The sequence below is a fragment of the Podarcis raffonei genome, chromosome 2, assembly GCF_027172205.1.
Source record: "Podarcis raffonei isolate rPodRaf1 chromosome 2, rPodRaf1.pri, whole genome shotgun sequence".
NCBI classification, from domain to species: domain Eukaryota; kingdom Metazoa; phylum Chordata; class Lepidosauria; order Squamata; family Lacertidae; genus Podarcis; species Podarcis raffonei.
Window position 1 is genome coordinate 41,350,055 of NC_070603.1, and position 26,096 is coordinate 41,376,150.

Consider the following 26,096-nt stretch of genomic DNA (forward strand, 5'->3'; position numbering starts at 1 on the left):
GCTGCATTCACATGGATGTTCACAGTACAGCTGAAGTTTATTCCCAAAGTGTCCATGCAATACAGCAGTAAGGTACTGCTATAAGTACTTCTGTGTACACAGGTGCTGCCCATCCTTGGTGCCCAAGTAAAGGTGTGTTTTTTAAAAATAAATAATTATTCACTCAGCTTCACAAGGACATCTCTCAGCAGCTGGAAAAGGCAGCAGCAAAAAGATCAGTCTTGGCACTTGCCTTTAAGGTAAGCACAGTGGCTGGGCAGCTAGCCCAAGCATTAGAGACATGATTTGCATGCAGAAAACCCCAGGTTCATGCCTTGGTGCATCCACTTAAAGTATCTCTAGTAGGAACACTGGGGAAATCTGTTTTGGGGACCTTAAATAATTGCTGCCGGGGCCCCTAAAGAATACCCCCAGTCTCCTTCCCTGAATTTTTAGCCTCTATGGCCAGTTCACAGGTGGAGATCATAGGAAAAGAGGGCAGCGTATTCTACCCATTTGCTCCTAAGAAGTACTCTTGCCTTCCAATGTTCTGGGGAATGAGCGCAAATGTATTTGGATAACAGCTAAACTCTAAGCCCTTGTTTGTAAATGTGATCAGATTAATAGTTAATCAAATCAAACCACTTTAAACGTATTGGGCTTACAGTATTAATGTTGTGATAGTTCTGCAATAAATATGAATACAAGGAGCTACCTTTTGCCAAATCAGACTGACTGGCAACAGCTCTCCATGATCTAGGTAGGGATCTTCCCGGGCCTACCTGCAGATGCAGGGGATTAAACCTAGGACCTTGCTTGTGTGATTTCTAACAGACTAATCTGGCCTTTCTCTCACCATGAAGCCCAAAGCAGTATACATGTGGTTTCCATGTAGTCACCCAGGCACCAGCCAGAAACAAACCCACTTAGTTCCAGCAACATGGTGGTAGTCTCATGTGCCTTCAGACCATACCCTTGATCATCTATTTTCCAAGCAGGTGTTCTACATCCCCTAGAGACTCTTACCTGTGCCTCTTAGGCCCCTGTCCCACAAAATGTTGGGCTTATGGGCCCACCCACGGCCTTCCTCCCTAGCTTTACATGATTGGTCCATACCTGAATCCATCAGAATGTTCAAAGGGGAGTCATAAAGTTGCAGGTACTGAGATGCACTCAGTAACTCTTGGCATTCCAGCAGGTGGCAGATGGTATCTTGGGGGACAATGAGCTCTGGGACCTTCTCCAGGATGGCATCTTCAAGGTTCTTGGGCTTCTGGAGAAGAAGTTAAGAACTCAGCGTCAGGTGAATCCCATGGTCTATATGAAGATAGGAACACTGTGCTGGTGGGAATATTTTGCTGACCTGTCCTGTTTTATAACGCTTGGGTCACTTACCAGTCAGTGCAATGAAAGGGACAATGAAAAGAAAAATACCATTGCATTAGAGGTGAAACTTAAACCAGCCTTAATTTTTGATGGCATGGCATCAGCTTCCCAAGCTATTTGAGGAAGAGATGCTGTTGTAGCTTGCTGTTGTTCGAATGGGATTTTTTTGTTGCATATTTTAATTATGGATGCTTATATTTTAATGTTTTAAGAGGAATTTTTTTTTACTGTTGTATTTTAATTGGGAGCATTTATGTTTAAAAGTCTGTGCAACTGGTTTTTATACTAGCAGAAGCCTAATCTGGCATTAAGCAGTATATAAATTACTACTATCGCCACCAACATCATCAACTTGGAGAGTTGTTGCCAGGCCTCCTTCAGTCACTCTTTCTCTCACTCCTCCGTGGCAAAAAAAAAGCTCCCATCTCTTCTACGTGACCTCCATCATATCAGGCTGCATTGCAAATGGCTGGTGGCGGTCTTCAGTCTCTGTGCGTGCAGCGCCTGACATACTAATAATGCATGCTCTGCAGGTACCAAAACAGCAAAAACAATAGTAGAACAGGCTAGGAGAATGTCAGACCCATTCTGGCAACAGCTCAAGGGCCCATACCTTGGGGTACCTCTGCAGATGCTTGCCAAGTTTCAGGAGCGTGGTGAGGCACTCGCAGATGATAGCCTCCGTTGGCTCTTCTCGGGCTGCATCATACTCCTGGTATCTCTCAGGCACATTCAGCACTTTGTAGTTCCACTGCTGGAAGAGTCGGGAAGGAAGATTGTGGGACATGACAAGGATCTTGGCACCCAGGACTAACACTCTGAAACAGAGGCCAAGAAATCACAGGTCAGAGCTTGCACTTTCTTTTGAAACCAAGAGAAAAACAACTATTGGGGTGGGGTGGGGTACCTCTCAGGACAGAAACAAAGGCAATGGGGCGAACAAACCCCCTCCACCCAACAGCAGGATTTGGCCTGAGTCTGCATGCACAGCATACATCCACAAAGAATCCTGTGAATTGGTAGTTTAATAGGGCTTGTAGCTATATGGGGGTAAACTACAGTCTGGGTGAGAAGAAACATTTCAAACTATCACATAATGCCATTTAGCAGAGTCGGAAGCTCTAAACAAATACATCACCACCATGAAAGGTTCTAACTCTAGCCTTCCACTCATAGGCATTAAGGAATTCCTTAAGCCTCTTCAAAGAATACAGTGGTACCTCAGGTTACATATGCTTCAGGTTACAGACTCCGCTAACCCAGAAATAGTGCTTCAGCTTAAGAACTTTGCTTCAGGATGAGAACAGAAATTGTGCTCTGGCGGCGCGGCAGCAGCGGGTGGCCCCATTAGCTAAAGTGGTGCTTCGACAGTGAGCTGTTCGACAGTGGAATTTGCTGCCAAGGCGTGTGGTGGAGTCTCCTTCTTTGGAGGTCTTTAAGCAGAGGCTTGACAACCATATGTCAGGAGTGCTCTGATGGTGTTTCCTGCTTGGCAGGGGGTTGGACTCGATGGCCCTTGTGGTCTCTTCCAACTCTATGATTGTATGATTCTATGATTCTAGGTTAAGAACCATTTCAGGTTAAGTACGGACCTCCAGAACGAATTAAGTACTTAACCTGAGGTACCACTGTAAAAGCTTCAAAACATGAAAAGCTGGAAACTGAGCCAAGTGCAGTAACATCCTCAGAACCAGAGAGCTCCTGCAAGGTTGTGACACCCCAGGCCTGATGTTTTCTAAGGGCAGGTTCATAAATGCAAATATGAACTCTTGCCACTCAGTAACTCAGGCCAAACTACAGGTTCATGATGTGATTAACAGTCACATTGTGGTTTTTTACAATTAAATATCATGTTGTAATTGACACCACAGTGTCAAGAGAGGCTTAAACCTCCCCTCTTCCCAACTGCAATCTCCATAAAGGTCTCATGCGCACTCACCCTATGTGGCAATTAGTACTAAGAGAAAACTTCCCATTGATGTCAATAGGAACTGGTTTTTTCCTCCTAATGCCAATTACCGTTTTTATTAAGATCACAGCTGGAAAAGGATACACTGATACACTACCACTCCACCCCCCACAAATGCCTAATATTTTGTTTTTAATTAAACCCACTACATGATTGCTAATCATGTCATAAATATAATGTGTAGTTAGGCAAAATGTTGAATGTTAAGTACTGCTTTCCTCACGTGATACGAAATCTGTCAAGCCCATTCGGATATAAAAGGCACCACAATACTTGAGTCAGTGAGAAGTAAAGATGTCAACTGCCCATCTGCCTCTCGGTATCAGAATATGTGCTATTAGTATTGGTGTTTTTATCCACTACTCCTCCAAAAAGTTTGGGGGGATCCTGCCTCATTCATCCTCAGAACACCCCTGTATGATAGACTAAGCCAAGAGTCCATGCTAGGTCCAAGGTCATGTAGTACGGCAGTCTATCAGGAATTGCTGGAAGCTGAAAGAAACAGTTCCTTTAGTGAAGCCTACAGAAACATTAGCATTATGGGGTTCAGTCCTTGCATCCTACAAGATCGAAAGGTATATTTAGACTGTGATCTCATGCCTACTTGCCTAGGAGTAAGCCTCGCTGAACTTAATGGTGTTTCTGAGAGGATTGCACTGCTAGTATATCAGATCAAATCCTGTTAATCAAAATTGCTCTCCTGACAACCAGCCCTAGGCTTGAAGAGGGCACATAATTGCCACCATCTGCTCACCTCTGCTGCTGCTCCATATCCCTCAGGTCTCGCAGGACAGCATAAAGCACATCACTGGATGACTGAAAGAAAAATCAACACATCTGGTTAAAAATGCAACCTAGCAATAAAGCAGGGGCACTCATCTTGAACAACTTTGCAGAAGTGCAGCAGGCTCCAAATAGCCTGTTTTTTGGGATGGTTTGAGGGGAAAGGGCTATAGCTCAGTGCCAGAGCAAACATTTTGCACAAGACCAGATTAGAATCTTTAAATATCAATGTGTGTGAGTGTGTACACAATAATAAACCATCAAATAAAGTTTTATTTTTCAAAATGGAACAAAACCAACAGTAAGAAGGAAAATATTGTTTATTTTTGTATACTTCCACTTTATCTATAATTGAAAAAAAATTCTGCTGCTTTTTCTAATTGCAAAGTCTTTGATCAGATCCTCAAAACTAATCTTGCATAGCACATCTGCTTCTATACTTAGTAGAGATAAGACATCCAGCTTGCCTTGTTGCATAATTGTTCTGTTGGAATTTTTAATACAATTCAACTCAGAAAATGAATGCTCAGCTGAGTAATTTGTGACTATTAATGATAAAAAGCCCAGCAATGGAAAATTTCTGTGGTGTCCCCCTTCCCTTGATGCCTAAGCACATGCTTATTTTGCTTAATGGTTAACCCAGTCCTGATTTCGCATGCAACCCACCCCCCCACCCCCGGGAAAACTGCTCTTTAGTGTTCAATCAGAGCAAACAACAAAGTGGTTTTCTGCAGATTGACACTTGCTCCGATTCAGTACTAAAGAGCAGGTTTTCCCTGGGAAAGGAGTGGGGCAAGGGGGAAACTGCTTGGACCCATGCCTAGAAAGTGCGGGTGAAGCAGAAAACTGCTGGGAGCCATGCTTTTTAGGCACAGAACAAACGGAAGGGTGGACGAGCCCAGGCTTTTCAGATCGAAGTGAAAGTGCAACAAGTTGTGCTGTGTGTATTGAAGGAGCAGAATTGTGATGTAAGGTTTCCAAACAATGAAAGAAGGGGCAAGACACCACTGTTAACACATTTTGGAACTGTTGATCTAAAACTGGTCCAGATGCCAACTGCAGCTAAGGACTCCTAGGCTGTCCGTTGCCGTGGTTACGAACAGTGAGAGGCTGACTTCACAACATCCAAGGATGTCTGATAACGAGAAAAAAGCAGGTACTGCCAAGGAGACTACCTCACCAACGGAGCCAACAAACACGACAGATTCTGGAAAAGGAAAACCTCTCATGATTTCCTTAGTAAGGCTGCTGAGCACATGAAGGAGCTGGTTTTCCAGAGCCACCATCTCACCTTCTCATTCCTTGTTAAGGCCTTTACCTCAATAATGCAAAGGGTGCCATTCCAAGCACTGGTGGAAAGGACCTGTGGGGAGAGGGCTCTGGCTGGGGGAAAAGATAGAGTGGGAGGTGGTGAGAGAGGTGAAAGAGGAGGGTTATAATGCTTGGATCCCAGCTAGTGCCAATGTGTGTTCTGTCCTTTGGGGCAGGAGTCAAGACAACAGTAAATTCATAGACAGGCCATAGGCACGAAGGACTGATCCAGCAACCTCAAGACATGAGTGATGGAGTTACTCATAACCTTGAGCATAACCATAGAATCGTAGAGTTGGAAAAGGACCATGAGGACCATGTAGGCCAACTCACTGCCATGCAAGAATCTTTTACCCAACGCTGAGACTAAAGAGTCTCACACTCCAAAAATGGATCTATCCCATGTAATCCCAACATATATTTCAACAGTGGGACCACCTCACCAAGAGACCTTACCTCCAGTATGTGTACAACATATGCGGGGTAGAGCAGCAGTAGGCCTGTGACCCCCTCGCTCTGGTAATAGGAGCGCTGAAGACTCGCAAACAGTTGTTCCCAGTACTCTGAGGAGAAGCAAGGCAGGCTTGAATCGTTCTTGGAATAGCATGCCAACCCCCATACAGTGGCCACAGCCAGGTGACACCTGTCCCACCTGGCCTCGCAGGCTCGCCCATCCCCTGCCTTCCTTGCTGTAAAGCCAAACTAAAATCAGGCTTGCGAAATAGGAAAGAAAGGTGTGGGTTTGTAGAGCAGGGAGCCCAATGCCTTTCTTAATGTCTGCATTTTCTTTAAAGAGCCCCTCTTTCTATTAATCTGAGAAAACCTTTGAATCTGAAGCTCATGTTAAAAGATGGAAAGTATCCCAACACTTAACCCAATGACTCAGTGACACACCTACGAGGATTCTGCATTGCCTCTCTTCGACCGACCCTACAAAAATTCTTCGCCGGCCTACTATTTTTCGTTTCAGTGCTGCACAGGTTAACACTTTCCCTGCGTGAAACTTGCTTCAATTGCCTTAGCTAAAAAAGAGCATCTCATTTATGCTTGGTAGGCAAAAACAGTTTGCTGACTTTGGTTTGTACTCAAAGACACACATTTCGTCTTGTCCAACAGAATGCCTTCCCTTCTCCTGCCAGCCTGGGGGTTCTCCCAACCTTCTGGAGCAGATTTGGGGAGGGGAGAGGGGAGGAAGTCCCACTGCACTAGTGGGAATACTTGTGCTGGCTTCTGCGACTTAGTTTCATGCAGTCCTTTCTCCTATGTTTCCAAGCTCGTGTGCTCTCCCCCCCCCCCCTGGCAGCCTCTCAAAGGCCTCTAATATTTGTCCTAGTCACCAATATGGCTAACAAGATGGCAATGGGCAGCCCATTTCATTCATTTGCCTCACCCCATTCTAGAACCTCTTGTGAATTATATAGAAAGGTGAAGCAGCCAGCAGGAGGATGTTTCCTTACCAGCTAAATCCCTTTTGTCAGCCAGCTCTGGTGAGATCTTGGCCAGGAAAATCAGCCGGTGGAGAAGAGATTTCTAAAGGACAAAAAGAAAGCATCTGTTATCAAAAGCTACAAACTAAGGCATACTATCAGCTGTGTAAAGAATTACATTTTGAGATAATATTTAAAAGATGTTGTTTTTGATATTGTTATAAAAATTACCGTATTTTTCTGTGTATAAGACTAGGTTTTTTTCCTAAGAAAATAATGTCCAAAATTTGGGGGCATCTTATACATGGGGGCCATCTCCTCCCATTTTCTTAAATCGGAGTCCCCCAAAATAGAGAGCGTCTTATAGATGGAAAAATGCGGTACCTTTCTTCTGTTATTAATCTCTGGTTGTGATCAATAGAATGTCTTTCTTCTCCCTGCCATATTTTGCAACATCAATTATTGCACATTCCTAATTATTATTTGTGCTTATGGTGATACTGGGGAGGTTATGCGGTCCCACTTTTAATGTCATTTGCTCCTACAAAGGTTTTGGGACAGACAATAGCATGAGGTTGTAAGATTACCACAAACTGTAATTTAAGAAGAAGAGTTTGGATTTGATATCCCACTTTATCACTACCCGAAGGAGTCTCAAAGTGGCTAACATTCTCCTTTCCCTTCCTCCCCCACAACAAACACTCTGTGAGGTGAGTGGGGCTGAGAGACTTCAGAGAAGTGTGACTGGCCCAAGGTCACCCAGCAGATGCATGTGGAGGATCGGAGACACGAACCCGGTTCCCCAGATTACGAGACTACCACTCTTAACCACTACACCACACTGGCTCTAATTTAAGATTTTGCACCTTGTTTGTTAGTTTAAGAGAGGGTGAAATAGAGTTAGTTAATTAATTTCCCTCCCCCTCCCTGCAATCTATTTTCTGCTTGACTTCCTTTGAGTAAACTAAGACATTTCACTCAAAATACTTATTCTGCTTGCATGATTAAGTATGCTCATGGATGAGCTCTTGTGAATGAAGCCTTGCTGCGTAGCCTGAAGTCTGTGTTTGTGTTATAATTAAATAGGCACTCATTATGACAGCCCTGACTAGTTGGGGCTGAGGGGAGTTGTAGTCCAATGCATCTTTCTTCCACCTCTTTCTCCCCTCTCCGGAACCTGAGAGTGCCTATGATAGCAACGTCTCACACCAAATGTACACCGACCTGTGGACAGGACTCTGTGAATTCAAAACAGAGACGTTCTATGTGCCTTTGTTGTCTATGAAACTCTTTCAATAAAAACCATTTAAAATCTGGAGGCAACTTGAAGGCTGGACTGCCCTTGAGGTTGGCCCACAGGCCAGATGTTCTCCACCCCTGCTTTGCAATGTCTTCGTGTTTTTCGTTTTCATGTGCTCAAGCCATACATAGCCCATTTTCATCTTGCGTACATTTAAATCCATCAATGTGCAATTTAAGTGGCTGGTTTTGTAGAATGCTAAAGATCAAAGGAAAATGGCCCATGATGCAACTTACCCTTCAATGTTTACCAGGTGAAAACTGAATGACACTTGTTTTAGATAAGAAAATATTTGGTCACAGTGCAGCAGCGAGCAAGTTATGTCCACTAATCCATGGCTGACTATTTCCATTTGGAAACATTTAGTATCAATATTGCATTCCCTGTACAAAACACTTTTCATTCAGATATCATACCTTTAAAAAAAAGATGAGTTCCACACTAAGTTCACTTCCAATTTCTATGGCTTCCAAAAGGATGCCTGCTGAGCCATATTGCTGCAATTCAATTGGATGCAATGCTTGAATATTTAGGCCTATGCTTGGAATTGGGACACCTACTAAGAAAATAGGCCCTTCACTTACCAGTAATAGGAACAGCCAGACTGCATGTTACAACACTGACAGGAGGGGCATAGATGTGTGTTTGAATATGTGAGCATAAAGGGTTTGATATTCTCCTGGTAGGTCACTCTGCTTGGAACCATTGAGGATACACTGTAGATGTCTCACAGAAGACATGGGCCACAAGAAGTAAACCTCTGCCACTTCTCCAAGTGATTCCTTTTTGTTCCAATCTCAGAAAAGTAGAGGATGAATAAGTGAACAGTGAACATCACTCGAACAGGAGGTTTTGATGTGCTCTCCCGAAACTATCAACTTTCACCTGCTTCTAGGAGGGATAAAACAAGGGCAGCGACTGTGTTGATATCAAGCAAGGGCTAACTGGGTCCCAAGAAGCAGACTGGAAGAGCAACAGATTCTAGTGGCCCAGGACCCATTTTCATCAGGGATACAAAAAGATGCTTTCTAAGGTCTAATATTAATAATAATAATAATAATAATAATAATAATAATAATAATAATAATTTATTATTTATACCCCACCCATCTGGCTGAGTTTCCCCAGCCACTCTGGGCGGCTCCCAGTCAGTGTTAAAAACAGTACAGCGTTACATATTAAAAACTTCCCTGAACAGGGCTGCCTTAAGATGTCTTCTGAATGTCAGGTAATTATTTATCTCTTTGACATCTGATGGGAGGGCGTTCCACAGGGCGGGCGCCACTACCGAGAAGGCCCTCTGTCTGGTTCCCTGTAGCCTCACTTCTCGCAATGAGGGAACCGCCAGAAGGCCCTCGGCGCTGGATCTCAGTGTCCGGGCTGAACGATGGGGGTGGAGACGCTCCTTCAGGTATACAGGACCGAGGCCGTTTAGGGCTTTAAAGGTCAGCACCAACACTTTGAATCGTGCTCGGAAACGTACTGGGAGCCAATGCAGATCTCTCAGAACCGGTGTTATGTGGTCCCGGCGGCCACTCCCAGTCACCAGTCTAGCTGCTGCATTCTGGATTAATTGCAGTTTCCGGGTCACCTTCAAAGGTAGCCCCACGTAGAGCGCGTTGCAGTAGTCCAAGCGTGAGATAACTAGAGCATGCACCACTCTGGCGAGACAGTTCGCGGGCAGGTAGGGTCTTAGCCTGCGTACCAGGTGGAGCTGGTAGACAGCTGCCCTGGACACAGAGTTAACCTGCGCCTCCATGGACAGCTGTGAGTCCAAAATGACTCCCAGGCTGCGCACCTGGTCCTTCAGGGGCACAGTTACCCCATTCAAGACCAGGGAATCCCCCACACCAACCCGCTCCCTGTCCCCCAAAAACAGTACTTCTGTCTTGTCAGGATTCAACCTCAATCTGTTAGCCGCCATCCATCCTCCAACCGCGTCCAGGCACTCACACAGGACCTTCACCGCCTTCACTGGTTCTGATTTAAAGGAGAGGTAAAGCCGCTGAGAGATCCAGCAGAACTAGGAAACAGCTCTCACCTTTGTCCCTAGCCCGCCGGAGATCATCAACCAGCGCGACCAAGGCAGTTTCAGTCCCATGGTGAGGCCTGAATCCCGATTGGAAGGGATCCAAATGGTCCGTTTCCTCCAGGCGTGCTTGGAGTTGTTCAGCAACCACCCGCTCAATCACCTTGCCCAAGAATGGCAGATTTGAGACTGGGCGATAGTTGGCCAAATTGGCCGGGTCTAAAGATGTTTTTTTAAGAAGCGGTTTAATGACCGCCTCTTTCAGCGGGTCTGGGAAGGCTCCCTCACAGAGGGAAGCATTCACCACCCCGCAGAGCCCATCGCCCAGCCCTTCCCGGCTCGCTTTTATTAGCCAGGATGGGCAAGGATCAAGGAGACAGGTGGTCGGTTTCACTTGTCCAAGCAGCCTGTCCACATCCTCGGAGGTAACAGATTGGAATTGATCCCATGTAACAGGACCAGACAGAACTCTAGCACTCTCCCGCCCTGGCCCTGCTCCCACGGTGGAGTCTACCTCCTTCTGAATCTGAGCGATTTTATCTGCAAAAAACTTTGCAAAAGCATTGCAGGAGATCTTGGGGTCCCTACCAGGCCCCGGTGGTACAGGTGGTTCCGATAGATTGCGAACCACTTGAAAAAGTCTCCTGCTGCTGTTTTCTGCAGATGCAATGGAGGCGGCGAAGAAGGCCCTCTTCGCCGTCGCCATTGCCACTTGGTAGGCTCGACGTTGAGCTCTAACCCGTGTCCGGTCTGATTCAGAATGAGTTTTCCGCCACCGGCGCTCTAGCCGTCTCAACGATTGTTTCATCACCCTCAGCTCCGGGGAAAACCATGGGGCTGTCCGGGCTCCATGCAATCGGAGAGGGCGCTTCGGAGCCAGACAGTCAATAGCCCTGGTTAACTCCGCATTCCAGCGTGCCACCAGGGAATCAGCTGAAAGGCCATCAGCTTGGGATAAAGCATCCCCTACCACTCTCTGGAAGCCCATTGGATCCATTAAGTGGCGGGGGCGGACCATCCGAATCGGTCCCACCTCCCTGCAGAGGGGAAGGGTTGCGGAGAAGTCCAGTTGCACCAGGAAGTGATCTGACCATGGCACTTCTTTTGTTTCGCTTTTAGTTAGTGTCAGATCACCAACATCCATAGAGGTGAACACCAAGTCTAAGGCATGTCCACGGCTATGAGTTGGGCCAAACTTATTCAGGGACAGCCCCATGGAGGCCATGCTTTCCACGAAGTCCCGAGCGGCCCCTTGCAAGGTCGTGTCGGCATGGATGTTAAAATCCCCCAGGACAACCAAGCTAGGTGTCTCCAGGAGCATATCCGCCACGACCTGAAGCAGCTCGGGCAGGGAATCCTTGGTGCAGCGGGGAGGTCGGTACACCAGTAGGAATCCTGTACTGCCCCTATTGCCCAACTTCCAGAACATGCACTCAGAAAACTGGGTCTTCCCAATAGGACGCCTGGTGCAGACTAATGACTTCCTAAAAATCACTGCAACCCCCCCTCCCCGCCCACATGACCTGGGTTGCTGTGCGTAAGAGAAACCTGGTGGGCAAGCAGCGGCAAGGACAGGCCCATCTGCTTCATCCAACCAGGTCTCTGTCACACATGCCAGGTCAAATCCTCCATCCACAATCAGGTCGTGGATGACAGTGGTTTTATTCATCATTGACCTGGCATTGCACAGCAACACTTTCAGGTCATGTGGGTTTCCCTTGCTGATTACTGTATCCTTCCGGTCAGGACCAGACCTGGAGGCAGGGATAGTCCTCAAACAACGACTAAACCAGCCTCCTCGGTAATGACATGGTCTGGTCTTAGCATAACTCCTCCTCCTGCCCACACAACTCATAGTGGGCAAAACAGACACACGCTTACAAACTGTATCCACAAAATTCAGCAGTGTCATTTTGGACACAGGTATCAGTCCCGCACCCCCCCCTCACTCCACCCAAGCTATTGCTCACAGCTAATATATCACACACTCGAGCCCTGCTCTCTCTCTCTCTCTCTCACACACACACACACACTCACACACACCCTCAGCCACAGTGAGGAATTAAGCAGGTACATGGAATCCCTGATCTAGAGTACTCACTGTTTCCTTTGTGCCACTGTGCACTTTTTCATGGAGGAGCTGATCAAGTAAGTTTGTTCTCTCTTCCTCAGAGGGTGATGCTTCCTGCTTCTCCCACATCTCGGTCTCCGTCTCATAACGCCCCTTTCCTGAGGTGCCTGCTTTAAACCTTGACATAGTGGCCTGGCTTCTAAAAACCTGATTCTGGGAGATGGAGCTTGGGGAGCTTTGAATAAATCATAGAAATCTATCCAGATAATGTTACACTCTGCATCAACCATGAGGCAGTTCTGGCCAAACAAAGCTGTTTGTTGACAACCGTGGCTCCTGGTGTCTTAGGAGCAGTGTCAGGCATGCATGTTTCTCTCCCCAAGGTGCATTGTCTTTTGGCATTTGGCACTGGCAGGCTAGCTGAATGGGGCAGCCGTTGCTCAGGCAACACTTGACCTCTAACGATAACATCTGAGCCTTGTGGTGACATTTCAAAACTTATGGGCAGGCAGGAGCTACACTTTGGGGAGTAGAAGTTGGGCTGTTACCTGAGATCCATTTTTTTACTAAGTTCATCTACAGCAGCATTAACAGGGAGAGAAGACATATTTGTGCCAACAGTGGCAAATTTCAGCCATGGAATTATAATGTACGTATCAATTATTTTTGGCACAGAAATGCAAATCTAAATGGTAAGATGAAGCAGCCAATCTGTGACTAGAAATTTTCAAGAGTGGTTTCTGTTTGCTGGCCAATCAGAAGTTGGGATTCTCTAATGACACACAGTCACATGTCAATGCACTGGCCAGAGACACACCCAAGTGCTAAGGATTCTTTCATGTGTGTACATAAGCATCCTTTTGCCACTGTCTCCCAAGAAAGTACAGATCTTTAGATGTACTCCATCAGAATATTTGAGGGTCATTCACAGTGTTTTCCCCAAAATGAACAAACAAACAAACAATCATATATATTCACTTAATTGCTCCAAATGTCTCCAATTTTTGCTCACTCAGCCATGTACACAAGTTGGTTTTTTTAAAAACAAAACAAAACAAAACAGAAACCATGACTTCTTACAGAGACTGCTCACAAACTATGGACTTTGTGACAAAAGTGGGTGTGCACTTATTTGCAAAGCCTCACAAAACTTACCTGGTTTCCAGTGTAGGTGCTGGAAAAACAGAGGTGCTACATGACACCTCTGGGGGCTGGAAAACAGTGAAACCTACATTTGGCACCCAAGATTTCATAAGCATTTGCTTCCTACGTCAAGAGGAAGTGCAGAACATTCCATCATCTAAGAACATCCATGACTTCAGTTAAATAAACTTGTCTGAATTCCCCCTTTTTTCAAACAGCCAAAAGGGTTTTATAGCTAGCCCTATTTAAAGCTCCCTCACATGTTAAGGGGTCCTTAGGCTCCCACAGGGAGTTTGGTGAATATGGGGCTGGAGGACCCCTGGAAGTATTTCTCCCGCTCATCCCAGGCACAAACCTTCCCATCCACTCTCTGCCTCTCCAGCCGCAACTGATACATTGAAGTCCTCTCTTCAAAGGTGAAATCATCCGTGTGGTATAAAAAGCTGCTGGCTGCCTGGGAGGACGCCATAGCTCACTGTGCTCCTGCTGAAGTTGCTAGGCAATGGCTTAACAAAAGAGCCCCCAGGGAGTGGGAGATGGCTCACTCCATCCCCCATGTCAACAAAGCTCAGCCTGCAGCAGCCTGGTAAGGGGATGCTTACATTCGGCCAGAGACACGGTTGTGCCAGCAAGTTAATGAGTCCAAAGTCATGCTCTCCTGCACGCTTAAGAACATTTTCCAGGGAGTCTGGGAAACTAGGGCTGTCATTCAGGTGTACAGCTTTTTCTTCACAGATGTTGGGAATAGATAGATAGAAACACACTAGGCAGAAGCAATGAAAGCCTAAGAATGCCAACACCCTCTGAAAGAACGTCTGCGCAGCAGCTTGCTTTGTAGCTCTAGAAAGGACTGTGCAGCGAGGGCCCCACACCAGAAGTATAAATTGGATTCCGCAGGCTGCACTGCTTGCACAAGCACCATAATGACACACTTCTGACGCATCCCTCTTTTGCGCTCTCGCGCTCTCTCTCTCTCTCTCTCTCTCTCTCTCTCTCTCGTCTCCCTGCAGTCTGGGTTCTGCTCTTTGCACTCCATTGAAGCGGAACTCTCCAAAATCACCAACCACCTTAGACACTGACAAATCCAAAGATCTCTGTCCTAATTCTCCTTAACCCCTTTGTGGACAGCGGATCACCTACTCCTACTCAATTCCTCCCATGCCCTAGGTTTCAGCGACCGGCCTCGTCTTGTGCTCTTCCCTGCCTACACTCACCCAACCTTTCTATGGGGTGGTTTGTTTTTCTGCTTCCACACACACCCCTCCATTGGGGTCCCTGGCGGGGGGGTTAATAATAATAATAATAATAATAATAATAATAATAATAATAATTATTATTATTATTATTATTATTATTATTATTATTATTGCCTCTATCATTTCTCTACACACTGCCTCCTGGAAGTCTCTGTCAGATCACATGGCTTTGAGTATTACCCCCATACTGATGGCTTCCCAGCTCTACCTCTCTAATCCAAAGCCTTCTCCCATCATTCCACCCCACAATGCTAACTATCTGTCTGATTATTTCATCATTGTCTCACACTAAGAGTAGACCCAGAAGTTAATGGACCTTTTGGAGGCAAGAATATGCAGGCATATCTGGTTGCTTGAGGTAAGAATCCCGTATGAAGTGGAGCCACAAGCAAGGCAACTTAATAGCAGGAACTCGGATTCCAGCAGCCACATCAAACATTTCACTTCTAAGACAGCTCTAATTTGATCATTCTGGTGTGTAGGAAGGAGCTCCAGGAAATGCACAGAGTTGCCCCCAGAGTCCATTTTATACTGTGTACTTTATACATTTAAAGGCTTCGAGAAGAATGCTTCAGAACCCATTTCCAGCATATTGGAACACAAAAACCAAAATTACCCCTCCCCATTGCCAGAACATCCGAGTGAACAGACAACCTCTAGATTAACCCACTCAGGTCCACCACTGATCCCCCAAACCATTGAGGCTCATCACGCATTTGAGACATTTTTAATAACAAATAGATCTGTAAAACCCAAAGGCCTGCAGAAAATAGAAAAGCTGGTATTATTGCATAGGGCAATGTCTAGATTCTCCCCATATTTTTCTCTTCCCCATTACCTGGTACCAAAATAAATGCCGTCACAAAACAGCACATCCTCTCACTAGCATCATTAAAGCTATCTCTCGGTACAGAATAAATACTTTTAACTCTAAGATTCTGACATCTGATCTATCCCTCTCTCCCCGCCCCCCTTCTAACCCCAAGGTTCACAATATCCCTGTTGCATCTTCCTTCCCAGGCAAGGCAATGGTGTCACTCAGTACCCCTTGAGAAACTCCCCGTGAAACAAGCACCAAGCACCAGCGAAACTTTCCAGCAATCTACAGATCTTTCCAAAGGCCCTGGCACCTCCAGAGCACCCAGGGTTGGCACTCTTTCAGTACTTCCACATGAAATCACGGGCTAGTTCAGAAGCTGGATTCGGGTACAGCTAGTCTCCTGCCCAGAGATGCTGTGTGGTATCTTGCCCGCTGGAAAGTGCCACAAGAAACCCCCTCTAGAGTTAGCGGTGGTGTGTAACCCTGCAAGGAGACACTGTTGTTTGCCTTGCCGAAGGAGGTTGACCTGCTCAGCAACCAGTCACTCTTTCCCTTGCTGCTGCAGGAGCTTTGAGCACGTTTGATGTCCAACTCAGAATGGCAGATCCGCCCATTGGGCAGCCCCTCCGTGGAGCTGCGGCCCAGGGTGGAGCCAACTGCTCTGCTGCCTGTGATGGAACTCAGTGTACCATTGGAGAGAGATGACCGGGAGGATGCCATGGCTGGTGGTGCAGCACCATGTCTCTCAGACTCACTGTGTCTCTTAGGGTCCTTCCGCAGGAAGCCAACTCTGAAGACAGCCAGCTTCCCCTCTGGCTGCTTCTCGCCCTCAGTGTCCCTCTCCCCAACACAGGGCATGAGCTTTTGGTCCTGGGCTCCTCTGCTCTTGGGCTGATAGTTGGATGGGGGAAGGTTTGTCCCAGTGCGCAAGGTCCCATTGATGTTCACTTTGCCCATGGGCTCCTCATCTTTCATTGGAGGTACTGTGCTGAGAGAGAGCACCAGTTTCTTTGGAGTCCGGGGCTGCTCACCTACATCCTCCTTTGGCTTCCCAGCTCTTTTCATGCTGCTTGTGTTCTCCAAGCTGGTGGGCACTTTGCCAGTGCTCTCTGTGGTGCCCAGGCCTGCGAGCAGAGGATTGGGCTTTGCTTTGGCGACTGAAGGCCCGCTGTCCTCTCCTTCCTTGGTCATGAGGGGGACAATGGACTCATTCGTGAACCGCGGTCTGCGGCCAGACTCCAGGTATTCCACGAGTTCCCCAGAAGGCTCTGCTGGCCATTCTTTGGACATGAAGGACCATCGCAGGGGCACTGGCTTGGGGGCTCCCAGTTTGGCCTTACTGGGAGAAGCTTTCAGGCTGATGCTCCTGCCTTGAACACCGCGCACCAGGGGTCGTGACTCAAAGCCACCTAGAAAAGAAAATTAAGATGGTTGGAAGGAGCTCCAGTTACTCTCTAAAGTCAGAGAACGCACACTCTCAACACAGGAATGTGTAAGCTTGTTTAGAAAAATAGTGACGCTGCCCAGACCCAGACTTGTATTCTTGGACCTCAGTGACATTAGAACTTCTGAATTCTTTTCAGGCTCAGATTTTAATCAAAGCTGACCTTTCTCAAATTCATCTCCTTTTTACTCACCCATTAATCCTCCAATATCCCTCCCCCACAAAAAAATCCTATTTATCTGGCTGCTGATATTATAACAGCCCTTGGGGAAAATTACACATCCTGGTTGCTGCACACCAGGCACTAGGAGGTAGATATATCCCTCCTGACTTTAGCAAACATCAGCACCAACCAGGTAAGTGAACGAGGGAGGGATGGGGAAGAGGCTTGGATAACGTGTTGGGGGATCCAAAGGGTGTTCCAAAGGGTGGGGAGCTCAGTCTGAATGCGGACTGGCTTGCAAATAAGCTATTTCTCAATTCTAGAAGAAACAGCTTGGTTTCATTCCAAGCCAATTGATTTGGGATTCAGAGGGGTGGGAAGCTTGCCCATCATCTGAATACAGGATGAGCTGGGCAAACGGATGAACCAAACACAGAGTTGGAGATTGGCTCAAAAGGACTGAGGCACATTTGCCAATTTAAAGTCGCTTAGCAGTGCGCTAGTTTGAACTAGCAGATGCTAGCGCAAGAAAAGGCATAGAAAACCATCCCTAGTTGTGCAACGGATGACTACTGTAATCTTGATACTTCCTGGTGCACAACAAGCTTCCACTAGCACAACTATTGCACTGCAATTTTAATTGCACAAGCTTTATATTCATCCTTACACTAGCAGAACAGTCCATTGGTTGCCACTGAGAGCCATTCAGCAAAGGGAGCATCCTGCAAGCCTTGTCAACACTGACAAAGGCTAGGGACCTGGTCTGCCAGCTGGAATGAGGTGGACTTTGTACCAGAAAGCCTTGGTGTATAGTGAGCAGCATAGCATGAATCAGGCACCTTTCTCTGGGCAGCTGCTGGCATTGGTGAGGGTAGGCGAGTCTGGCATTTTTGTCAGAGATGGGCAGGTAGCAGAGCTCCGGGACACCAGGCTCTCTCGCTTGCTGTTTCCGCTGAGGCGTGCCAGCCAGTGTTCCGAGACAGAGGAACTGGTGGAACCTGCAAGAGAAATCCACAGAATTAAAGTGTTCTGGGGAGAGCCTTCCACCAAGGACTCCCCCAAAATAGGTGCAGCTATCAAAGTCAGCCAGAGATTACGGGAAGCAGCAAGCTTTGCACAACCAGAGGTCCAGATGGGCCTTCTCTTGGTCACCTAAAACTTGCCATGTTGTGAATGTAGGACTGGGTTGGTTGGAGTGAGGTAAGCCCAGAATTTGTTGAACAATACAAACCCGTAAAAGCAACTAAAAAGCTAGAGATGAAGAGGGACAGTGGAAAGGAGAAAATTACTGGCTGACATATTGAAAGGAAAAATTTAGAAAATATTGCTTTGGGGGGAGGACCCACCAAAATCTCACGTCCATTTTCAGGTCCAGAGACTTTTTGTGTTGCTTTGAGAATCATGCTTCAACAACAAACCAAAAGCAAGCACACCCAATATACATTGTGAAAAGTGTTGACGACATTCCAAAATGGCAATGTTTCTGTTAGAAAAATAACCTTTTTCTTTTATTTTTCTCTTTCTTTCGTTCTTTTCTTTCTTTCTTTCTGTTTCTTTTCTTTTTGTGTGTTTTTATTTAGATTATTTTACCTTTGATATTCTAAAAAGATATTGGGTATTTGATATTAACTTTTGCATATCTTTTTTCAAACTTTAATAAAATCTATTTGGGGGGGGACACAAAAAATAACCTAGTGGGTAGGGAGGTTCAAAGAAGTGGATTTGAACTGGGACTAGCTCTGAAATCAGCCAAGCTGTTTCCTGAGTTTTGGAGAAATGGATTGGCTCTTTCTCAAGTTCATCTCCTTTTTACTGGGGGGTGGGGAGGTCTGAAACCCCTTGGGCAGTGGAGGCTTGCCCAACGAGTCCTGCAATGGTCTCACATCAAGCTAAAGCAAGTTTACAGTGACTTCTTTTGGACTGAATGAGGCCCACATCTTTGACTTACACCAGCATGAGTCTCAAGACTCATGCTCTAAAATCCCATACCGTGTCTGTTGGAATTCTGTGTGTCTGTCAATTCCACCAGTAAAAGACATGGAAAAGATAAAATGCCCAGAATAGTGTCACTCAATGGGTTAAGCACTGCTTACGCACCTCTAACAGAGCTTCCACCAGACCAGCTTGGAACCACACAGCGTCTCTGGTAGAAGAGGATATAAGCACCACGAGTGCTGACTTCATCCTCCAAGACAGGTTCCACAGTGCTGTCATCATAGCTGTACCAATGACCATCCAAGGTGTTGCGACAGTAGGCTGGGGACAGAGTAGACAACCACATTAACGGAGACGCTGGCTGGTGGGACTGAACTTCCTCCAAACGTGTGGTTTATACTGAAGCTGCTGAGAGAGATCCAGACCAATCCTAATGATTATTCTCAGATGGAGGGCTTCAGATGCATCTATTGCAGGCATGGGGAACCATTGACTCTTTTAGATTTTGCTGAACTACAACTTCCGTCATCCCTGACGATTGGCCATGTTTTCTGGGGTTGGGAGTTGTGGTTCAGCAACATCTGGAGGGCCAAAGGGTTCACTAGAGGGAGGAAAAGTTGCTGGGCAGCGGGATAATTTTCAAGCATGTGATCAGGCCAAGCAGGTAGTCTGCAAACAGAACTGGAGTTTCACATTCATTTCCTGCTTGATAAACTTACCGTATTTTTCGCCCTATAGGGCACACTGGCCCATAGGGCGCACCTCGTTTTTGGGGGGGGGAATAAATAAATAAATAATTATTTCCCCTCCAGCCGCGGGGCTGGGGAAGCCCAAGCTTCCCCCAACCCCAGCCCCCAGAACAGGCTGCTATCTGCAAGCCTTGTGAGCCCGGCGGGAACTCCCGCCGGGCTCGCAACACTTGCAGACATCTGCGCGAAGCACGGGGCGCGCTCCGGAGCGCGCCCCGTGCTTCGGACTGCAGGCTGCTGCCCGCAAGCCTTGGGAGCCCGGCGGGCACTCCCGCCGGGCTCGCAAGGCTTGCGGATAGCTTCCTGAAGCCTGAAGAGCGAGAGGGGTCGGTGCGCACTGACGCCTCTCGCTCTCCAGGCTTCAGCAAAAGCCTGCATTCGCCCCATAGGACGCACACACATTTCCCCTTCATTTTTGGAGGGGAAAAAGTGCGTCCTATAGGGCGAAAAATACAGTACTTCTATCCACATCATGCCTGTGATTGTCTCACACAGAGACATTTGTTGTCATGGATAGTATTCAGCATCCTAAGAATCTCAGGCCTGGATTCAACCGCCAGCACAAGGGCTGTTCTGCTAGTGTAAGGATTAATATAAAGCTTGTGCAATTCAAAATGCAGTGCAATAGTTGTGCAAGTAGAAGCTTGTTGTGCACCAGGAAGTATCAGGACTACAGTAGTTATCTGTTGCACAACCAGGGATGGTTTTCTATGCCTTTTCTTGCACTAGCATCTGCTAGTGCAAACTAGTGCACTGCTAAGCAACTTTAAATTAGCATGACATTGAATTCCTCCCACAGCCTTAGTTTTCTTTTTTTCAAAAGAGATTTCTAGTTTTCTGACTCTGAAGATAAACCTGAACACATCTGGGAGAAATGAGATAAGAGGTGCTTCCAGGGAGCGATATCTGAGCACCTTCTCTTGCCCCACAATTAGCAGAAACAAAATGAAATATACCGTATTGGCCCAAATATAATCCACACTTTTTAATTCCGACCATGAAAAGTTAAAGTGCGGCTTAAATTCGCAACCTTACAAAAATTGGCTTTTACGTTATCGCTACTTAAACAGACATATGGTAAAATGGGGGGGGGGGAGTTTTACTGCCAATTTGCGAGCTTGAGACTGTTGTGCAATTAATTCAAATGTCATTCATCGCCTTCCCCGTATTTTACAGTGCAGTATTGATTTTTTTATTTGCATTTACGGTGCTACGAACAGGTGTTTAACCCACTTGTAGGTCCTCTCTAGTACTTGTAGAATTTTCTTCTATATTTGCCATTTATGGGTATGAATGCCTATGGAATTTTAAGGGAGCGGCTTATATTCGGGTATTGTCTTTTTTTCTTTTCGCTCCTTGATTTTTAAACGTGCGGCTTATATTTGGTTGCGGCTTATATCTGGGCCAATACGGTATGCAGAGCAAAGACCTAAATGCAGAGTCATTTAACTATGGTAAACAATGCCCCACTGTGCCTCCGATCTCTTTGGGGCTTCCTGCGCCCTCACTGACATCCTCTTTAGGCCACAAGGGCTCTCCAGCTTCCTCCTGCCATTTCCGGGTTTGAATTGAACTATTTACTTATTTCCCAGCACCACACATTTATGCATTCATGCATGGGCAAGGGGACACCTGTATTCATTTTGCAGAATTCACCATTCCTTGGAGCAGGATTTTCTGGATCCCCCTTCTCCCACAAATCCCAGCAAACTAATCTCCTTCAGCAGCAGTTGCCCACAGCTATACTGACTCCTGCACTTCCACCACCCACCACCAGTGGGACACTCACCCGTGTAATGGCCGCCCTGCATGCTGCCGTGGTGATTGCAGACGGCGTACAGGTCATAGAGGAAGTTGCACTGGCCGCTTTCCAGGGCGGGGTGTTTCCAGGGGCCCCACTTGCTGCCACGATTGCGCTTGGCCACGTGGGGAGCCATGTCAAGCCCGCGGAGGGGGAAGTGCACCAGCGTGGAGAGCTTGTGGCGCTGCTCGCCCACCTGCCGGAAGCGCTTCAGGTGAATGATGAGGATATCGGGCAGTGTCCATAGGCTGAGCTTCACCATGCCCTGCTGGAGCACCTGGCAGTGAGGGCAGCGCCAGGCATCGTCAGGGGCCAGCTGTGGAGAGATAGATAGATAGATAGATAGATAGATAGATAGATAGATAGAACAGAAAACAGACAACAGGGGTTTTGTCAGGTTTTTTTTAAAAAAAAATATTCTGTTAAGTTGTGGGTGAACATATCAGACGACACAGCAATTCTTCAAACAGCTCTTGTTTATTCAGAGGCCAGAACAGAACTGAACTGAAGGGTGCAGTCAGCCTGCTTATATAGAGCTCCAGTACAACGTAACTGTAACTATTTTCTAAAACTATCCAATCACTGAACGTCACTTTCAATCCCTTATTTGCATAACTATCTACAGTATCCCCCTGCTGGCCCAGGGTGAGAACTTCAGTACATAACATATTCATTTTTCTTTTTTATTCATTACATACATCTCAAATTCTTAACATTTACTATATAATCCTCCCTCCCTCCCCGCCAAGGCTTCCCCCAACTTCCGCTTCTGGTTTGTTTCTATTTTCACCCACTTTGCTATCTCTTAACAGAAAAAGTTATTAGTAACATAACATCAAGCCTAAAAACATAAAAATAAAAGTAAATGCACCATCATATTTCACTATCTTCTAAACATTTTCTAATGCTGATAATGTGAATGTTTATTTAAATCCTGCCATCAAGTCAATTGACTTTCTTTGTTTCTGAAAATATAATATGAATGGTTCCCAGTCTTTTTCAAAGTGGCTTTGTCAGGTTTAGACACTGGAGCACAGACACAGCAATCACTTGAATGAGGCGGGGAGGGCAACACTGCTTGATGGGCATATTCTACCAGCAATCAATTATTTCCCCCTCTTCTATGCACCCTTATTAGTCATGTTAAATGTAGGACACCCCTGAGCCAAACAGAGTCTGGGAGAACAAGATGAGCACTCCCATATCTATTGGTCATGCTGTTGCTGTTAATTAAATTTCTATACTGCTCTTCATCCAAGGATCACAGGGCCGTTTACAATATGCACAACATAGTAACAAACAAAAACAATCCCCATCCCCCACAGTTTAAAAGGCTATATATAGTTTAATTAGCCTAAGGCTTGGGGGGAAAGGAATCTTTTTGACTGGTGCCTAAGGATATGTAACAGGGGTGCCAGGCGTGCCTCCTTAGAGAGAGCATTGCAAAAGCAAGGAGCCACTGCAGAAAAGGCCCCGTCTCGTGTTGCCGTACTCTGAACTTCTCATGGAGGAGCCACATAAAGAAGAGGCTCCGATGATGATGGCAGGGTCTGCGTTGTTTGCCATCTGCCAGTCAATAGGGAGAGACCTGCTTCAGTTGTTTGCATCACAACTGAGTGTCCATGTGGTTTAGGATAAACCCTGGGAGACCAGGGTTCAAATCTGCACTCAGCCATGAAGCTCACTGGGTGACCTTGGGCCAGTCGCTGCCTCTCAGCCCAACCTACCTCACAGGGAGAACTATGCACGCCACCTTGCGCACCTCAGAGATAAAAGCAATAAATGAATGATAAGCAAGCTGAATCCCAGCATGTCCTTGGCACTCATGCGAGGATACCTGTTCCTCCTTGGTGTAGAGCTGGAAGCATTCGTCCAGGGTGCAACTATGCTGCTGCTGGTGGAGCTGCTGCTTCAGCCTCACGCTTTCTGCATCCTCAACCACTTCTTCCTGGATGTTGCCAAACAAGCTGCAAAAATGCAGATGAAGGGGGTCAGCAATGGCTCAGACCTGATCGTGACTCTACTATGGATAGGCAAATGGGTCTACATTATGCCCGCATGCCCAAGCCAACCACCTGTTCTTCCCAACTCCCATCCAGAGCTTTAATCCATAATACCTCTGCCCAGTTGGCCAGAATTGTGTGAATGGCATGCATCTGCCCTTTGTGTAAACACAGTCTCAATGCATGAGCATGGGGGGGGGTGCGCACCCTTGGTGAAAAATGGAAATTAGAGTTGAGGGGCTCTACAGGCAGAAGGTAATGCATTTGGCAAATTGTGCTGATGTGGCAAATGCCCCATTAGGTCCAGTTCAGGGATCTGTCAATGTGGGGCAAAGAAGATGCAGTGTGGTGCAAACGCCATTTGAATTTCAGAAAACAACAACAGGAGTGAAAGTCCTTTAAGGAGCCACACTTGTGCCCACCATGATGGCCGGCCAGGGAGATTTAACACAACGTACTTGCAATGCACACTCACCATTCTTTGGTGCTCACATCCCACTCGATCACCAGCTTCACATGTGCGGGACCACCAGGACCACCAAACTGAAGTGCTCTGCAGGAAGATGGAGGCGTTAGATTTATGCTGCAGGCTCCAATGCAAGTAGCCTTGAATGTAATGATTCAGACAGGCATATCCCAGAGAAAATGGGGAGTCCAGTTAGTCCTGGAGAATCTTGGTTCAGAAAGAATAAACCCACTGAAATTAACGAACAGGACTAACATAGGTCCATTACTTTCAATGGGCCTGTTCTGAGATGAGCTTAGTTGGATAAAACGCATGGTTTCAAAGAAGCTTCATCTGGTGTTCCTTTGCTTACTGAGACACTTGTAACAGGGAAAGGGAACAGTGCACCAGGAAGCATCTAAGCCTGTTACTGCCGTACATTCCATGTCACTTTTACCTGTGGGGCTTGTCTCCGAAGATCCCCAACTCCAAACTGCTTCGGAAGTGTTTGGCAATTAATCAGCTCCTGCTTCTGGAATCCTGCTATGGCGGTTTGCCTCCTCAAAAGCCTCATATTTTCTTGTTCGTGCTTGTGCAAAGGGCTGCAGTGTGGGCATTATGGAGCCAGACCCTAGTTTGCATGAGGTCCAAATCCGAGGGCCTTCTGGCGGTTCCCTCACTGTGAGAAGTGAAGCTACAGGAAACTAGGCAGAGGGCCTTCTCGGTAGTGGTGCCCGCCCTCCCATTAGATGTCAAGGAAATAAACAACTATCTGACTTTTAGAAGACATCTGAAGGCAGCCTTGTTTAGGGAAGTTTTTAATGTTTGATGTTTTATTGTTGTTTTAATTATTATTATTACTAATATTCTGTTGGGAGCCGCCCAGAGTGGCTGGGGATAAATAATAATAATAATAATAATAATAATAATAATAAGCTGCTGCTGCTGCTGTTGTAGTGGTAGTAGTAGTAAACTGTGGCCTTTTCCCATTTGTCCAACTCCCTCCCAAAGTATTTGGAATTCTGTGCATGTCTTCAGTGCTAGGGCTCAGCCCGGGAGGAGGTAAAGTAAGAATGAAGAATTCATCTCTGATCAGGTGCAAAGTACCATTGAGAAAAAAACACACAGGCAGTAACTGCAAATCTGAAATGAAGAACTAGGGTTCCCAGATCAGGGATCATGACTGCTCGACTCCTTGGCAGGCTTCAAAACCAGGGCACATCTCTTTCTACAGATAAACCAATGGGAAGTAAAGCCTCTTTGCCGTCACACACAGAGCACAGAATTGTAGAGTTGGAAGTGACCCTGAGGGTCATCTAGTCCAACCCCCTGCAATGCAGGAATCAGGTGGCATGCTGTCACTAGTGCACACCTCTAGCCACCTGGCTGCTTCCTCATTGCAAAGCCCTGAGACCTGTTGGTGGGTCTGCTCTTCCCCACAGCAGCCACAATGTCCCCATTCTTGCCTTAAGATGCTCAGGAGCAGGAGGCCTACTTGCATAGCTAGCAATAGTTTCAAGCACCTGCAGCCCTAAAGGGCAAGGATAGGGGCAGGCTAGGCTCATCACTCCAATTCAGACTCAGTGGAAGAGCCAAAGTTGAACCTTTTATCTTTCCTGCAACTGGCAACTCCCAGCCCTCAGCCTTTTGCTGTGGTGTGCCCATACACACAGAAGAGATGCTTAGGTTGGGTTCCTGTTTCTTTCCGCTTAGGCTCCATGCACCTAACTCCCCAATGGGGATCCCCATAGAATCCTCTGGGAGCCAGTGAGTAATGCAATTAGCAAGGGTTGTGGCACATACACACGCAGGGTGACAGCAGCCGATTCACTTCTCTGCTTCCTGGGGACATTACCTGAGCTAACATTATCTTTGACTAGAATCCAGCTAGCAGCGGCAAGGCATTAATAATTCATCGGCCCCTCCGCGATGGCTCGACAGCGATGCACGTCCGGCTGGGCGCTGCCGCTTCAGGGCTGCCAGGCCTGGTGCGCAGCCTTGGTGCCGGGAGTTTGAAAGCAGGGAAGATGCCATGGAAGGAAATTAGCTGCCCACCATCTATTTAGCTGCACCCACCCGGCA

At 46.7% G+C, this 26,096-nt stretch overlaps 1 protein-coding gene and 1 pseudogene across 2 annotated transcripts in view; both read right to left on the minus strand.

Moving 5' to 3' along the window:
- Positions 1-18: 18 nt before the first annotated feature.
- Positions 19-13,747, minus strand: LOC128407616 (testis-expressed protein 47-like; annotated as a pseudogene).
- A 1,620-nt stretch (positions 13,748-15,367) lies between these two features.
- The window catches only part of USP43 (ubiquitin specific peptidase 43), an 87,756-nt gene continuing 77,027 nt past the window's right edge, over positions 15,368-26,096 (minus strand). For both annotated transcript variants that reach the window (XM_053376164.1, XM_053376163.1), the window contains 6 exons: positions 24,045-24,122; positions 23,404-23,533; positions 21,555-21,882; positions 19,179-19,337; positions 17,921-18,079; positions 15,368-16,883 (listed from right to left, as the gene is read on the minus strand). In XM_053376164.1, coding sequence (XP_053232139.1) covers positions 15,844-16,883; positions 17,921-18,079; positions 19,179-19,337; positions 21,555-21,882; positions 23,404-23,533; positions 24,045-24,122 — 1,894 coding nt within the window. In that variant the 3' untranslated portion in view covers positions 15,368-15,843. The remainder of the gene's footprint in view (positions 16,884-17,920; positions 18,080-19,178; positions 19,338-21,554; positions 21,883-23,403; positions 23,534-24,044; positions 24,123-26,096) is intronic.